Source organism: Passer montanus, unplaced genomic scaffold (genome assembly GCF_014805655.1).
Source record: "Passer montanus isolate IOZ18808 unplaced genomic scaffold, ASM1480565v1 scaffold43, whole genome shotgun sequence".
Taxonomy (NCBI): Eukaryota; Metazoa; Chordata; class Aves; order Passeriformes; family Passeridae; genus Passer; species Passer montanus.
Genome location: NW_024369151.1, coordinates 538,099 through 554,573, shown reverse-complemented (window position 1 = coordinate 554,573; position 16,475 = coordinate 538,099). Strand labels below are relative to the sequence as shown.

At 48.9% G+C, this 16,475-nt stretch overlaps 1 protein-coding gene across 17 annotated transcripts in view; it reads left to right on the top strand.

The window, feature by feature from the left end:
- Nucleotides 1-16,475, top strand: part of EXD3 (exonuclease 3'-5' domain containing 3) — a 249,306-nt gene that overhangs the window by 128,973 nt on the left and 103,858 nt on the right. For 16 of the 17 annotated variants that reach the window (XM_039719848.1, XM_039719844.1, XM_039719846.1 and 13 more), the window contains 2 exons: nt 2,399-2,452; nt 4,485-4,616. In XM_039719848.1, coding sequence (XP_039575782.1) covers nt 2,399-2,452; nt 4,485-4,616 — 186 coding nt within the window. Of the gene's footprint in view, nt 1-2,398; nt 2,453-4,484; nt 4,617-4,740; nt 5,151-16,475 lie in introns of those variants that run through there. The other variant, XM_039719860.1, reaches the window with a different exon arrangement.

Genomic DNA, 16,475 nt, shown 5'->3' with positions numbered 1-16,475 from the left:
GTTTTTTGGAACCTCCTTTGGCCTTTGTTCAGGACGCTTTAGATTGTCACGAATCATCCTGCTGCTGGTGCTGGCTTGGAAACAAAGGGGCTGTCTCTGCCCTCTCTCAGTTGTTGCCCTTCCAGGTCTCTCTGACAGTAATTCCTGTGGGTTCATTCATTTCTGCAGGGTGGAAGTTGGCTGAACAGACAGACACGTTAAGGGATAATCAGTAATACCAACAGATTAGAGAGTGCTTTTTATCCAGAAGGTCTGAGCCTTTTCCAGAGGAAGTTGATATTATCTTTGTAATAGATTGTGAAACTGAGGCCAATGCCCTCTCTGCAGCACTTGGGCTAGAGCACAGGTCCCTGACACCCATGCCAAAATGCTGCCCTGGGTGTTCTTTTCCTCTCATTTGCATCCCTGACCACACATCCCCCCATGGTCCCAGTGCTGCCTTCCGTTGTTGCTTTTGGAGAAAAAGAAGGAATTGTGCCCTTTTCTCCAGCACATACCCTTTGTGTCTCAGTCAGATGTGTGCTATCACATGGCTTTTCTGGCTCTGTGTGCTTCTCCCAGTCGTTGTTCCAGAGGCAGAAAAACATGTTGGAAGAGTTATTGCTTTTCTCCTTTTTATTTGATGTTCTTTGCCTGTCTCTGCAGAGCCATTTAGATAAGGGGATTTATCAAGCTTGAACTAATTAACCCTGGATGCGGAAAGTCAGAATGGAGTGTTCCAGCTGTGAAGTCCTCAGACTTACCCTGAAGCAAACACGGGTCTGGAGGAATTTCACATCTCTTTTCCCTTGTCAGCAAATCCCTGTGGTGACCTTTTGCCGTTGCCTTACCAGACCTCCCTCACTACAGTGCCACAAGGGTGCTGTGGTGGCTGCTCAGCAGCAGGACTGCATGGGGTGTTTGTGCTGCCCCTTCAAGGCTCCTGTTCTTAGAGGTTTTTTCTTTTATTGAGAAAGAGAGGGTTGATTTTGAAAGAAATCCAGTAATTTTGCCTGTATAAAGATGTTTTAGAAGTTGTTGCCAATCACTTTCTCAGTGCAGAACTTCCAGCCAAAGAGTGACTTCACAACTAAAGGAGGGAAGCAGATACCTGAAAGCTCAGGAAGAGGAAAAGAGGGAAAAAACAGGTTGCTTAGCTTCCTGCACAGGACCTTCAGAGCCTTCTCCACCTTGTTTCCTGTTGCCATAGGTCCAGTGAGTCTTGAGAGAATGACTACCCAAGACAGAGCTTAAAAGTTGTGGTTGGTTTGTCTGCTGTTCCCTGGCTGTGCTCACTGGTGTCTCTCTGGGAAGTGCAGCAGGACTCTGATCCCAAATGTGTCCTCCTGCCAAGGGTAGAGAAGGATCCAGACAGAGCTGCTGCACTCTGAACCAGATGAGAGACCTCCATGACACACATCTGGAGTCAGTGAAAAACATGAGGGCTTCTAACAGAATCCAAGCCAGAGGAGAAAAATAACCTTGTGCCTACTTCAAAGCACTGATCCCTTGTCAGCAGGATCAGAGCCGAGTCCTGGTTCACATGGGAATCCTTGTGAATCCTCCTATTGCTGCAGCCATGAGGCTCTGTCCCTCCTCCAGGAGGGTGAGGGGTGGGAGGAAGGGTGTCATTCAATCATGTGAAGGAAGGTCAGTCACACTTCCACCCTTGCAGCTCCAGACTGAGTGCCTCCCTTTGGCAGTGACCCCTCTGCAGTGTCCCTCAGCCTGTGTGAAGGTCAGCAGAGCAGTGATGAGCTCCCTGGGAACTCAGCACAGACCTTCCATTGAAGGACCAGGCCTCTGACAAAAGCTCAGGATTCCAAGTCAGGAGGTGATAAACTCTATGGGAGATGTTCCCTGCACCCTGGAAAGGTGCAGAATTCCTGTGTGTTGGGTTGCCAGGACAATACACCCTCCTTCTCTAAGGAGCAGTTTTGTTAAAGGTATGAAGCTTGCAGACACATTTCATGGTACTTTTTTTTTTTTCTAGAATTACCTGCTTAGGTTTTTTTTTCCTTTTCCCCCTGTGCAGTAGAACTGTTTCCTTCTTTATGATCTAGACTGGGGAAATAGAAATAGTCTGGGTTAAGGGAAAAAATGAAAAGATTGTTTTTGTATAGGATTGTTTCAGGGTGGAATGGTTCCCTGGGCCATATGTGTTACAGATGCACCAGCAGCTTATTCCAGCACATGGGACATGAGGCAGGGCTTGGCAGGGAGGGGACACAGGGTGAGCCATACCCTGAGCTGCACTTGCTGTCAGGAACTCTTGGCCAGGTGTGGACTGACACTGAGAGAAGCACTCAACATCTCCAGTTCACTTCCTCTCTTCTGTGACTGCAAGTAAATCTTGAACTCAGTGTAACTTCAGCCCCTGTTCATTTGGATAATTTGGATTTTTTACTTTTTTTTCCAGATAGCCCGACAGGAAGGAAGAGTCATTTTGACCTCCGGACTCCCATATCAGACTGTGAGTGTTCCAAGCTGCTGGTGTGTTTCTGGCACTGATCATTGCATGGTCTGGGGTGTGCAGGGGAGACAAGAGGAAAAGTCAGATGTGAATGCAACAGCTGGCTTGGATTTTTCATGTTTTCTCCACTAATAGCTACATTTAGGCTCTTCAGAGGTTTGCTGTTCTCAACCACCAAGGCTCAGGGTGAAATGCTTTTTTATACTTACATTCAGTGTGTATCATGGGGAGAGCGATTGCTCTCCATTGGGGGTGGGGGTGGAAGTCAAGCCAAGCAATCCAGAACAGTGTGTTTCTGTCTGGCCTCACTGGCAGGTGAAAAGGCAGCTCAGTTTCTGTGCTTTTTATCCCAGAGATTCTTGCTTGCTGGCTGGCTCCACACTGAGAGAGTTTCAGCCCTCAGGGACATTTCTTCAGGCCTGGAAGGGGGAGATTGGAAGGCCCCAAGCATGGGTCTGGTGGAAGCTGGAGAGGTTTTGTGTTGCTATAGATAAACAGAGAGGCCAAAGCAAAGGCCAACCTTGCCCTCAGCACCAGCTGTTCAGAGCTGTTCACAGACACGCTTCAAAATGCAGTGCTGAAGCTGCCAAGTCAGTGCTGTGATGTCCTGTTGCAGGTTCTCTGCAATTTTTTACTGCCTAAAAATCCATTTGGAAGAGTGAAACTGTTCTGGATGAGCCAGAGTTCTGTTCACATGAGCCAGGGTGCAGGACTTCTTTGTCACAAACTGTCAGTATAAAATCTCCCAGCTACTCGGGCAGCCACTCAGAATATTTGCAGAACAGGGGTTGCTGACTTCCTATGGAAAATCAGAGTGGAATAAAACTCCTCCCATAATGAGACACTGTGAGGCAGGTGCAGCCACCCTGCAGGTTCCTTGAGCCTACAGCTGGTGGAATAGGAAATTCAGCATCCAGCATCATCTTGTTTGGCAGAGCTCTAACTTCAAAGTACTGTGTAGGAATTGCAAAAGGAAAATAACTGCTTCCAGGGTACAGTACTCCTGGGAAATGTCTGGTTCCCTCCATTCCCTTGCCTTTGGACGCCCTTCACAAGGATGGGATGGCTCTGCCAGGCTCCTTTACTGGTGTATAGCTGATCCCACTCCTGTAAGTCCTTAGCATGGTCATGAAGATGTGTCTGGGACTTCCCAGTGCTCATTCCCAGATGCACTTCTCTGCAAAGTGTGGAACAAACATTGAGGGGCTGCCCACATCAACCCCTTCAAATTTCTTGGCCACCAGGGAACTCCACGTGAAACGTTTGTGTGAGTCAGAAGGGTTGAAGTGCTCACTGGACACTGTTTCCATCCTTGTGCTTTGGCACACTCTGTGGGATCTGGCTAAGTTTCATCAGAAATCTGGGATTGAATTCAGTTTCCTTTTGCTGCCCCTGTTAGGACCACCTCACCAAATTGTGAGTTGACAGGACTTGGGTATATTTTATAGAATAGAATAATGGAATTGTTAAGGTTGGAAAAGACCTTTAGGATGATAAGTCCAGCTGTTAACCCAGCATCACTATCATGGTCCCCACTAAACTGTGTCTCCAAGTGCCACATCCAGATGACTCTTGAACACTTCCAGAGATGACACTTCCAACACCTCCCCAGACAACTCATTCCAATACCTGACCACCTTTCTGTGAAGAAATGTTCCCTGAAATCCAATCTAGACCTCCCTTGGAGCATCTTGAGGCCATTTTCTCTTGTTCTATCACTTGTTAGCTGGGAGAAGAGGCCAACCACCCAATGGCTGCACCCTCCTGCCAGGGAGTTGTAGAGAAGGTCCCCCCGAGCCTTCCTTTCTCCAGCCTAAATCATGTTTCATACATATAAAATCATGCAGTGCTTCAGGAGTCAGAGTTCTTGCAGCAGTGGCTGTTAGGTTACCAGTTGTGGTGCTCAGAGCAGAATTCAGACTGTAGACACACCCTAACTCCAAGCATTATTCAGAATTCAAACCAAGCCAAGGGTATCAGAACAGCCCCCCGTGCCCTGACGCTCGGCCTCACTGGTGTCTCTGCTTTGCAGCTGCGCTCCCAGGTGGGAGAAGGAAGGTGTTTCTCTGTGAACTGCTCCGAGAAGGCGAAGGAACAGGCGCTGCAGGTGCTGAAGCACTTCAACGTGCAGGTGTCCCTGGGTGACATCTTCAGCCGCTGCCAGGTAGGACGAGGCTGGCTCCAGCCCCGGCTCCCGCTCGCTCACCGCTCCCTGCGCTGCCTCGGTGTCCTGGGCCTTGCACTCGGTGCCTTCTTGGTTCCCAAGAGTTCTGCTTGAACTTTGGCAGCACCTGGCAAAGCCGTGAGGAGTTCTGAGTGCAGTCACATCCGTCACAGTGCTGAGGGCTCAGTCAGAGGATCAGAGGCTCTGCATCTGCAGCTTTGCTAGAAACTCGCCTGTTTTTCTGATTTTTGGTACTTGGCCTGTGTTTTGGCATCAACTGTCATGGTTGGACTCTCTTTGTTGCTGTGTTCTCTGTCTAGGACACATGCTGTTTTAATTATAAACCATGTTTAATTATGGCTCTGTGATTCTGTTAACACTTAATTACTTTAATAGGAGGATTTTTTCATAGGACTTCTTTTTTTTCCAGAAGCTATTAGGTTAATTCATGTCCATGCTAGTTGATGGCTCCAGATTGTGTTTGGCACAGGATATCTGTGGATTGCTGTTAAGAATAAATTTTAATTCTGTTAGCTCAAATCACCATCTCTTCCAATTTTACTATTGTGTTTGTTACAGCAACACGCCGAAACCTATCCCTTCCCAAACTGCATTATAAACCAACAGGGAACTTCAACATCTCTCACCTTATCAGTGTTTAAAGAGAGAAAAAGAAGCAAGTTGGTTAGAAAGTTTGCTTTTTCTTAGGGATAAACAAGACAATGAGTCTGGCTCGGTGCCTCATGGTGGAGATCTGGGGTTTCCTGGCCCAGTGGAATTGCACAAGTGGTGTAGGAGCAGACACACCAGAGAGCATGTTCTGAACCTCTGTTTATATCTGCTGTCAGATGCTGAAACTGGATCTGTAACTTAGAAAGCAAATGAGAGTTGTCCAGCTGGGCAGGTTGGCTGTGAGAGGAGACTGACGAAACTCCCTGCAGGTCAGATCCACAGAACAGGGGTTCATCTTACTGCAGGATAAATGGATATATTCAGCTATGGGATACTGCCTTCAGTCCTGTGGTTTTATTGTCCCAGAACAGATTGCAGTTGTTATACATACATATATTTATAGTGGCATGCTGACTTCTTGGATGTTTTAAACAAACCTTTAAAAAACCTCATGGATTCTCCAGTTCCCTGACATCCCATACAATAGCAGTGTTCCTCCTAATGGTTGTTGAAATACCACAAAAATAAGCGCACACACACGCAAAACCATGATGCAGGAAACTCTGTGCTCTCTAATAAATACACGAGACTGTGCAGCAGACAATGGAAAACTGACCCCTCACCCAGGATCTGGGGTCTGGAACTGGTTAACTCTGTGGGTTTAGTACATGCTGTCTTATTTTACAATATAAATAGGGGTAATCAATCTGGCTAGGAATATATACTAAGTATTCTTTTACTTCCAGGAGAAATGCCTTCCCTGGAAATTGTGGTGGTGGAACAGCTGCATGTTTTATACCCCTCAGCATGGGAAGATGCTGATTTGCCAAACCTCTCCCTGTTCTGAATCATATTTACCTTCATTTAAGGCATTGGCATTTTGGAGCAGATTTTGCTCAGCTGTCTTTGCACACAGCACAGGTTTGGCTGATGTGCTGCTGATCCTCTGGAGGAGAATCCCAGCTCTCCCAGCTGCATTTCCTGGGGTTGTGTGCAAGGGGAGCCGTGGGCTGCACAGGCAGTGGGATCCTCCTCCAGCACTCTGGAAAACTGACAGCCCACATCAACAGAGGCAATTTCTGCCTTCAGGAGGGTGCTCCAGGCCTACATGGCCTACAGAGACCTCAGCAGTTCTTTTATGCATCCTTCCTAAAACATCCTCATTCTTTGTAAACCTAATTGGGCTTAATTAGGACGGAGGCCGGATCCTGAAACTGCTGAGCTGTGCTTGCCAGCCTGTCTGTGCTGCTCCGAAGCTGGGTCACAGACCTTGTGGCTCCCAGACTGCTCTGAGGTCTGCTCCTCCTTGCAGAGCACTTTGCTGAGGGGTGACAGAGTGGTGACAAAGAGTTTTGGCTGCCCCTGCAGTGGGGGAGCACGGTGGGCACACAAGAAGGGCTCCAGAAAGCTGCGTGCTGCTGTGTCTGTGCTAGGCAGGAGGAGGAGGACGGGCATGAGCTGGGCCCCTCTCCTCATCTCCTGCATGGAGCTGGGCCTGACCTACCAGCACGGGATGGGTTATCTGTGTCGTCAGCCCTGGCAGCATGTCACAGGAAGCAATGTGGCATCCTGCCTGCTCCCTCTGTCTCATGGAGCAGGGACTTGTTTTGTCTCCTGGATTCTGTTCTGTAAATGACTGGAGTGAATATGGCAGCAAATGTTGTCATAACAATTAGTGCGTGTAGTGCGGAGCACGTGGTAAAAATAGGTCCCAATTCAATGTTGTACCCAAGACTGCTGGAAAATACGTTTCCTCTGTCAGCTCCCTCAGCAGGGATGGATGAGCTCTCTTTTGCAGATGTAAAGAATGGGCTTGCTTTGTAACCCTGCCAAAATACTGCTACTGTTAAAACAATGTCCAATACTGGCTACCTCTGTCTGACCTAGAGCAGCAAGTGCACGGGGAGTGTCATCTAGGAGCTGCTCAGCATTTCTGCTCCCACTTGTGCTGGGCTTCAGCTTGGCCTCTCCAGTTAAAGGCTTCAGGAGCAGGGACTGCTGCCAAAGGTGTCAGTGATGGTGCAGGAATGACCTTTTCATTCCATGTGTTCCTCAAGTGCTGCATTGTAAGGACTTAGTGATGATCCTGGTGAAGCCACCCCTGCAGAGTAGCTGGGCCTGGTGGCGTCTTTGGTGAGGAATGTTTTAGTGGAGCTGAGTGAAAATAAGACTAATTATATATTTTGGTGACATGCAAAAAACCCCTATAGAAGTTCTACATTTCATGGCCTTAAAATGTTACAAACCCATTCCTTGTATTTGAAATGCAAATACCACGTGCCTGTCACCTCTGCACACATTTGAGTATCTTGTATTTTTCTTCTTTCCAGATAGCTGAAATACTTCCTTCAGGAAGGGACAGTGTGAAATAATGTTTGGGGTGTTCAGACATGATCAATTCAAGATGCTGAACCCTTACAGTAGTCAGGAAGGTCTCTATGGAGTTGTTGGAGGCTGTTGTGGGCAGCCTTAGTGTCAGCTCACAGCCTGACTCACCCAAGAGATCAGTGATGCTCTGCTTTGCACATCTTGGAGGAGATTCTAACACAGAACTAGCAGTCAAAGAAGGAAAAAAACACCCAAACCTGCTGAAGAAGGCATGGGCTCCAGTCCATAAGCACAGACAGCTGACAGAGGGGTCATTTTGTTGTGGGGTGTAGTGGTTGTCCTCTCCTAGGTCCAGCAGTGGTTGTTTCCCACTCTTCCTGGTGCTGTCCCTGATTGGGACATCCTGCTGTGACACTTGGGTGTGGCCTGGTGGGACAGCAGGAGAACATGAACTCCATGACTCCATGTCATTCCCGTCTCTTGAAGGAGAATGAATTGCCTCTGGAGAACAGCCATGTTTTGGCAGGATCCATTACCTGGATGACTGGTGTGACTTTTGCCATCTTGCTTTTCCATGCCATGTGATTGAAAGTCCACCCAAAGCAGGTGTGGGCTACACCTCTGAACTTGCCACTGTGCCAGGGCCTTGTCACTGGCTGCTTGGTGAGCCCGAGGGCCCAGGACATTGCACTTCCCATGGCTGAGGTGTCTGGCCCAGCTGACTTGTGCCAGTGAAAGAACACTGGTGTGGAAGCAGATCAGTGGAGGCACAGGGCTGGCAGGCTTGGGGTGAGCAGTGCTGCTGACAGGGAAGAATCCCAGCTTGGATGGTGATAAACTGAGGAGATGAACACTGCAAGTTGTTAGCTTTACCCTTATATCACAAGGGTTTGTCACTATGGCTTGAAGGGACAACTGTGTTCAGTGTTGTTTGGGCTCACCAAGAAATTCCTCCTGGAATCTGGAAGAACCTTGTGGTTAAAGGTTTCTAACTGCTGTAAAACCCTCACTGGTGTGAGGCTCTGCAGCTGGGTTTGGAGCCAGGAGGGCCTGTCCATCTGCAGAAAAGCTGTGCTGGGCTTTACTGAAAAGTGTAGCTGCTGCTCAGCTCAGTCCTGGGTCCGAGGCTTCGCTCGGGTACGGGGTGGGGGGAGCAGGCTGGGGGACCCGGGCCCTGTGGAGCTGCTGTGCCACCCCCACTTCCCCCAGGCCTCTCCTTCCTTTCCCACCCTCTGTTTGGCTTGACCCTTTAGCCTTTAAGCTGGCTGGGGCAGGGACCCTGCTTGAACAATACCTTACTCAACAGGAGGCTGATCCCAGGTGAGGTTTCAAGGCTTTCCTGCAAGGAAAAATGATTGCAATTATATCCCCTGCAAAAATAAATGTGCAAGGGGAAAAAAAATCCCAGGCTCCAGCTGCAGTTTGTGCATCTGAACAGCCCCACACTGACAGGGGGGGATTATCTGCACATTCAAATAGGTTGTCTCTTGCACGTCACTGAATGCTCTGATCCTAAATAAGCAAATTACATCAACTATTCTGATGTCCTGTTTAACTTATGACCTCAGCCTGAGCACTGCAGGATATGAGAGATAGCTGCTCAATTTAATTGTCTGGAGATCTGATATATTTTTCTATTTTTTTTGCCCTCCCTTCCCTGCTTTTTCGGTTTCCAAACTACTCACCCCAGGTTTTACAAAGGTGTTAGCATGGGATTAGGAGTAGGCGGGGAGGAGGGGGGAGGAAGAGAGGAAACCACCTTTTTTTTTTTTTAAATTAGGTGCAAAAGCATTCTAACAGTTGCAGCAAATGTTTCTGGTTTTTTTGTGGTTAAGGTAACGAATTTCATTGCTGCAAAGCTCATCATGTGCAAGCTGACTTACGCAGAGGGAGCCCAGGATGGAGCAATCCATTTAGCAGGGACAAAGAAAAAAGCCTTATGATGAGATGGAAACCCTGTACTTGGGGCACTTTGTGAGAACCTTTGAAGCCAGCCTGGGAACTCTGGCAATATTAGTTGATAATTAGTAATATAGATCCCTCAAGCTGTCGTTTAGATTGAAAATGTGCATGTCTCTCATGAGCCTCTGTCACACCAATCTGATCAGCAGGCTTTTTTCTTCCTTTTATGTGGGTTGCTCTGTCGGTCCAGACGATGATGAGAACTGCCAGGCATCGTCTTTCTCACTCAGTTGTGAGCTGAGCAGCTATCTCCTGCTCCAGCGTGGCATGGAAGTGGAACCAGGGCAATTTTGCTTTGTGGTTACCTTTCCTGGCCTGAGCAACAGTAATTTCATTCATTTTAAAATACCAGCCGTCCTTCCCCATGCGCAGAGAAAAACCAGTAAGATTTAAAGGCTACGTATTTTATGAGATGTTTCTGCCCCAGCAGACAGCAAGGGATTGGCCTTGGGAGTCACTCAGGACAAAAAGCACCTTCAGCTCCAGTGGGGCTGAGACATCATCAAAGAATTCAAAAATGTCAGTTCTCATAGCCCCTGGTTCAGCTTTTGAGCTGCCTTCCACTGATGCAACATCACATCCCCATTTACTTCCTTTCAGCCCTGAAATCTCTTTGGAAAGTGCTGTGTCACCCTCTAAATGAAGAATTTAGAAGGGTCACATGTGCTGGATTTCAATGACTTGGGAATGCTGAGAAAGAGAATATCATTTGGAAACCTTCTGTGGTTTAATAAAAGGTTCATCCATAGGATGCAATTTGTCAGCGCCTACAGGTCAGGAAAACCTGTGATTAAGAGCATCTGTGGTTTCCCCAGATGTGTGAGTGAGCTGCTTACTCCTCCCCAGCCACCCAAACCTGGGCTCAGCCCGGTGCCTGCCCACGACGTGGGCTGTGATTTCTTGCTTCAGAGTGTGATTGTTCAACACAAAGGGTGAGGCCCTCTTAATCTTTTTGTTTATCCTGGGCTTGGCAATTCCGATGTAATCTGCAGTTTGTGCTGCAGAGGCTCCAGCCAGGAAGCACAGCTGGTATTATTCTGCCTCGACAGACACTGTTGAGGGAGCGAATTGCCCTCCAGAGGTACTTGTGCAGGGCTGGCTGAGTGGCTGAGTGGCAAGTGCTCCTTGCTCTGGCACCGCGCCTCGCTGAGAGGGACCAGCTCTTTGTGTGGAGTGCCTCTACACAGCAGCCATTAAATACCATCAGAGTCTGGGATAATTTGTCATGGCAAATTCTGTTTCTTTTCAGTCTCTGGTTGAGATTTTTATTTGCTAACCTCTAATGGTTTATAAATGATAGTGAGAGCTCATAGTGAGTGGTCATTGTTACTCACAGGGGGTGGGGACACCCCAAAGCACCACAAAGATCAAGGAATGCTTTGGGTCAGAAGGGACCTTAAAGCTCATTCAGTTCCAACCCCCGTGCCATGGACAGGGACACTTTCCACTATCTCAGGGTGCTCCAAGCCTCGTCCAACCTGGCCTTGGACACTTCCAGGGATCCAGGGGCAGCCCATTCTGTGCCAGGGCGACCTGTGCCAGGGCCTTCCCACACACACAAGGAAGAAGTTTTTCCCACTGTCCCATCTCTCCCTGCCCTCTGGCAGTGGGAAGCCATTCCCTGTGTCCTGTTATTGCAGGTCCTTGTCCCAAATCCCTCTCCAGCTCTCCTGGAACCCCTTTAGGTACTGGAGATTCCAGTAGACACTGAGCAAGCCCCAACTTGTGGTTGCTAGGCAGGAGGGCAGCACTCTGTCCGTGATGGCTTTGCAACATGATACGTGAGTGCACGCAGCACCAATTCTGTAAAATTCCCAGCCTGGTGTTGGCTTAGCCCTGTGCTGTTGGCCACATAAAACTCAGAGTCCCCCAAAAAAGGGCTCGACTGGGCCTAATTCTCAGCAGCGAGCCCAGCCGTCGCTGCCTGGTTCCCACAGACTGTACACTTCCCTGCCAAGATTTCAGTATCTTCAGAAATTCAGTGGAGCATGAAGGTCACAGCAAGGGGAGAATGACAGCCTGAGAGGTTTTTTTCCCCTTTCAGCAGCTCAGAGCAGACTGTTGTCTCTCTCTCATGTTGACTGTTTTCATAGGGTTAGCGTGAAGTTTATGTTTTACACAGCTCAGTGGCAGTCGGAGCTGGGATCAGCTGTGTTTCTTCAAGGAAGACGGTCTCATGTTGCAGACTTTCTTTCTCAGTGTCTGCAAAAGCTCGGTTTCCAGTGAAATTTCCCTTACAGATCTTTGTCTTGAGGTTCTCTTTGTGGATGTATGTGAGACTGTACCCAAGGTTTCGGTTTGGGTATTTATTTCGGTTCTTTTATTTTCACTTGCAAAGCTGCAGGCGGAAATTAAACTTCAGCAGGGAGGGGGAGAAGCTGTTAATTTTTCACAGTGTTATGTATTCCAGCACTCAAAATGATGATGCCAAATTAGCCATTAGAGGTCAAACCTCAGCTGACAGCAAATGTTTTCTTTTGAGGAAGCCATCCTTTTTCCTGGGAACCAGTTTTGTTGTCCTGTGCTAAATGCAAGAAAGGTATGAATGTGTGGTTTTTCCTGGAGGGCAACACTAGCTGGAAAAATGCTGGTTTTAGCCAGTGGAAACAGCACAAGCAAACAACGATCAGCAGTGAAAACAGCACTTGTATTTAGACTAGCATAGAAAAGAAGACACAATGTAGTACAGAGTAAATGTCCTTTTATACAGACTGTACAAGGCTTTTTCTTCCTCTCATGGGTTTGAACAGACTATGAAGTGTGTTGGTCAGCAGAGAAGCTGGTGCACTGGGAGAAAGTAATGAAGGGTCAGCGGGTGACAGTGATGGAGTGACTGTAAGGAAAACGAGGAACTCTCTGGAGAAGGCAGTGACACAGCTCTAACTCCCATGTGTCCTGAAGAAACTGTCCCCATGCTTTCTCTCAAATGTCATGAGAAAACAAGAGATTTTTAGCCAGTTTAAGTTCTGATGGTTTCCAGTCCCCTGTGCCTCCTGAGGTCATAGTTCAGTGTATTGACTGTGTCAAGAAGCCAAAATTCCCATGTTTTATGCTCTGTGTAGTTTCTCCTCCTTTTCGACTTTGGTGCCCTTACAATGTTCTTTGTTTGTATGTCATGGTGAGAGTGACTTGGCCAGATCCCGGTGTTTGAATGGGAGTGGGGACTCATCGGAGCAGCACAAAGATCATGGAATGCTTTGGGTGCAAGGACTTTAAAGCTCATGCAGTCCCACCCCCTGCCATGAACAGGGGCACCTCCCACTGTCCCAGGCTGCTCCAAACCCCATCCAGCCTGATTTTGGCAACTGCCCGCGATACAATATACAGCCACAGCTGCTCTGGGCACCCTGTGCCAGGGCCTGCCCACCCTCCCAGGGAACAATTCCTTCCCAATATCCCATCCAGCCCTGCCCTCTGGCAGTGGAAGCCATTCCCTGTGTCCTGTCCCTCCATGCCTTGTCCCCAGTCCCTCTCCAGCTCTCCTGGAACCCCTTTAGGCCCTGGCAGGCGCTCTGAGCTCTCTGTGGAGCCTTCTCCAGGCTGAACACCCTCACCTCTCCCAGCCTGGCTCTGGAGCAGAGGGACTCCAGCACTGTGATAACTCAGTATCAGGGCAACGTTTTCCCAAATCCTGTTGAGAATCCTGCACAAAAACCATTGTCCTATGGTTGCAAATTCCACTAACTCCTGCAATGTGCTTAGTGGGAACAGCACAGCTCTGCAGCCATCCCTGGTCCCCAGCAGTGCCAGCAGCAGACCTTTATCCCTTCAGAGTAGGAATGTGGAATCTCCAGGCATGTTTGGAGCCTTCCTTGGAAGCACCATAGGCTGAGCTGCACATACTTGGTTTCCATGCAGAGTTTGCCAAATCTGTAATTGCTCAGCAGCATTTATCTGAAGATCCTTAGTCATTAAACTGTGTCACTTTCTATGACATAAACCAGCCTGTATCTGTTATTCATGGTGTTAATTGGACGAGGTGACTCCCTGTGCCAAAACTCATGTCCATGGGTCCTGGTGAGATGTGGTGCAGGACTGTCTTCAGCACCTACTGCTGCAAAGGCATTTCCAGCTGGTGATGATGGTCAGCAACATCTGTGGGGTTCTTTGGCCTTTCCAGGAAGGAAGGCCTTGTACCCTCAAGGTGCATCTGGTCTGAATGAGTGGCTGGATGGAAGAGACCATTTTGTGTTTGTGCAAACCCTCATCCAAGGACTACACAGAAACAGAGACACAGAAACAGGGAGAGCCACAGCAGTATCCTGGTCAAAACAGAAACAGAAAGCCTTTAAATTAGTTTCTCAATTCATGCATTGTGTCAATCTTGATGAAGAGGGTATTTTGCAGCTATTGTGATGAAATGCAACTAAGCCCAAGGTAGGATGTGGCTGAGCAAGCTTAGAGGGAGAAATGGCAGTGTAGGAGATTTGGCAAAGGTGGAAAATGTAACATTCAGGGCACGCTCCTTGTGAGTCATTATCTTTTCTCTGGATAAGAGGATTTGGATTATTTACTTGTCCTAATTTAAGGCACACAGTCTGAGTTGATCACCCTTTTATTCATGGAAGTGCAGGGACAGGATGCAGGTGAAAGCCTGGTTTTGTCTCATGCCTAAAAGCTTCTCTATTCCCATTCCCAGCTCAGCTTTTCTCTTGATGATTTCTGGGAGAGCTGCCCCTGCTGAAGCATTTTAGTGAAGTGGGAGAGGCTGATGCCTGAGATGAACACAGCCAAGATATATTTTTGTTACTGCATGTTCAAAAGCTGTGGTTAAAGGTGTCCTGCAGCCAGGAGGGTGGTCCTACAGTCCTTATCCCCTGCCTACTTGTCCATCCCTCACGTTTGCAGCTCACGCCTGGGGAAGGGGGCACATGGGCAGCCAGATGTTGAGACTGATCTGCCTGAAATGGAAGTTGCCATCCACAGCTGGATCAGTGCCTTGTAGTCACAAGGGATCTCAGGAACAAGATACATCTCAGGTGTACTGATGGTATGGACTGTCCACCTCCAGCAGCCCAGACCTGGTTGGGTGCCCTGCAGAGGTGTGGGTGGACCAGTAACCCCTGCAGCTGTTGGGGTTTTAATTTGACAGTCTAACTTCACAGACTTTAAAGAAAGGGAGATCACTGAGCTTGGTCCTGGCAGGAAGAAATGAGTTGGTGGTTGGAGAGAAGGAAGTTGGTGACAGAGGAGTCAGAGGAGGAATATGGTTCCCTACAAACAAGGTCATGTGAATGGTGACAGCATGGAGTGATCAATGTGCAAGGATAATAGGTCACTGGGGACTCAGCCTGAAAGCTGAAGCCTCTCAAAATATCTGGAACATTGTGGAAAAGAAAGTTAAGGAGACATCAAGTAAAGCTAGACAACTCTTGCCCCCTGGCCTGCCTCGCTGTCCTTCTTCCTTCAGCATGGCTTTGCACACTCCAGTCACTGACTGCGCGAAGGAGCTGGGCACTCAGAAGTTGTTTGTGCTTCCCTCCGTGCAGACAGTGCCCTGTGGTGAAGGGTTGAGCCTCAGCTCTCCGGACCAAACCCACCCACAGCCAGGACCAGCCCCCTCGGCCTGGCCAGCTCCGGCTGCCCGCGGCTGTGGGGCCGCTCCTCCCCCGAGCGGGGCCTTCCCTGGATCAGCCGCATTTACTGGCATTTACTGGCGGGCTCAGATTACCCCAGTGAAAATAATCGGTTATGCAAAGTTACGCTGTTTAGATTGGGTTTCTTCTGTGTGGCCAGCGAGGTGTGAAAGTCAATCTGCGCGCAAACCCTGTGGGCACTTTCTCCCTGCTGGCTGGATATGATAGCTCTGGGCTTGGGCTCTTAGGGGGAAAAGCTGGCCCTGGGCTTGGCTCAAAGGGACACAAACCACAGGTGGTTACAGTGGGACAGGGCTCCTGAGCTGCACAGGGCTCCTAAACCCGGCCTGGCAAAGCCAACGGGTCACCTGAGAGGAGGATGTGAGGTCTGGCTCTGGGGAGCCCTTCGGTCAGCTCGCCAGGCTGGCAAGGACAGGCCATGGCTGCTGACAGAATATGCTTGTAATGGTTTTATCATGGAAGCACAGAATAATTAAAGTTGGGAAAGTCCTCCAAGATCAATTCCAACCATTCCCCCAACCATGTCCCCAAGTGCCACATCCACACAGCTCTTAAATCCCTCTAGGCTGGGCAACCTGTTCCAGCGCCTGATCATTCTGTCTGATATCTAATCTGAAACTCCCCAGCACAACTCGAGGATGTTATGAGTGCACTCCTGTTCCCAGGCCATCATCATGGTCCATGCAGAAACTGCAGAGTAATCAGTAAATCCTCACTGTTAGGAGAAGGATTTGCTGTCACAGAAGTCTTTCATGGTATCCCTCTGATACTTTTTCTTATGATCATCTTCCTTTTCACCCCCAAGGAATCACAGATTTGGAGTTTAAATGCAGAAAAGCCTCTGTGGACCAACAGCCCCTCCTGCTCTCCTGCCTGCAGCCACGGTATCCCTGTGATTCCTGCCCAGACACCCAGGCTCGCTCCCAGTCTGAGCTGGGGGAGGCTGTGGGGAGCCTGTGGGTGGCCGGGCGCAGGCTGGGGCCCTGAGCTGACACCCCAGTGTGCTGTCGATGTGTGGTCACAGCAGTGGCACCTCACAGTCACTGCTCGGGGGCTTGCTGGCGCTCCTTGGTGTTCACAAGCACTGGAGCATCCCTGGGTCCGTGAGGAAGGTCCAAGGGCTGCTGGTGTGCCCAGGTTCTGCAGCCCCGGTGGAATGGCAGAAACACAGAAAGGCAACTCATGCATATTTAAATCAGTGCCAATTTATGCTGTCGCTGATCTGTGACTTACCGCAGTAACATTCATATTCAGCTTTAGTGCCAAAAGCAATACTCAGCTGCTTTCTTACTCCTTAATG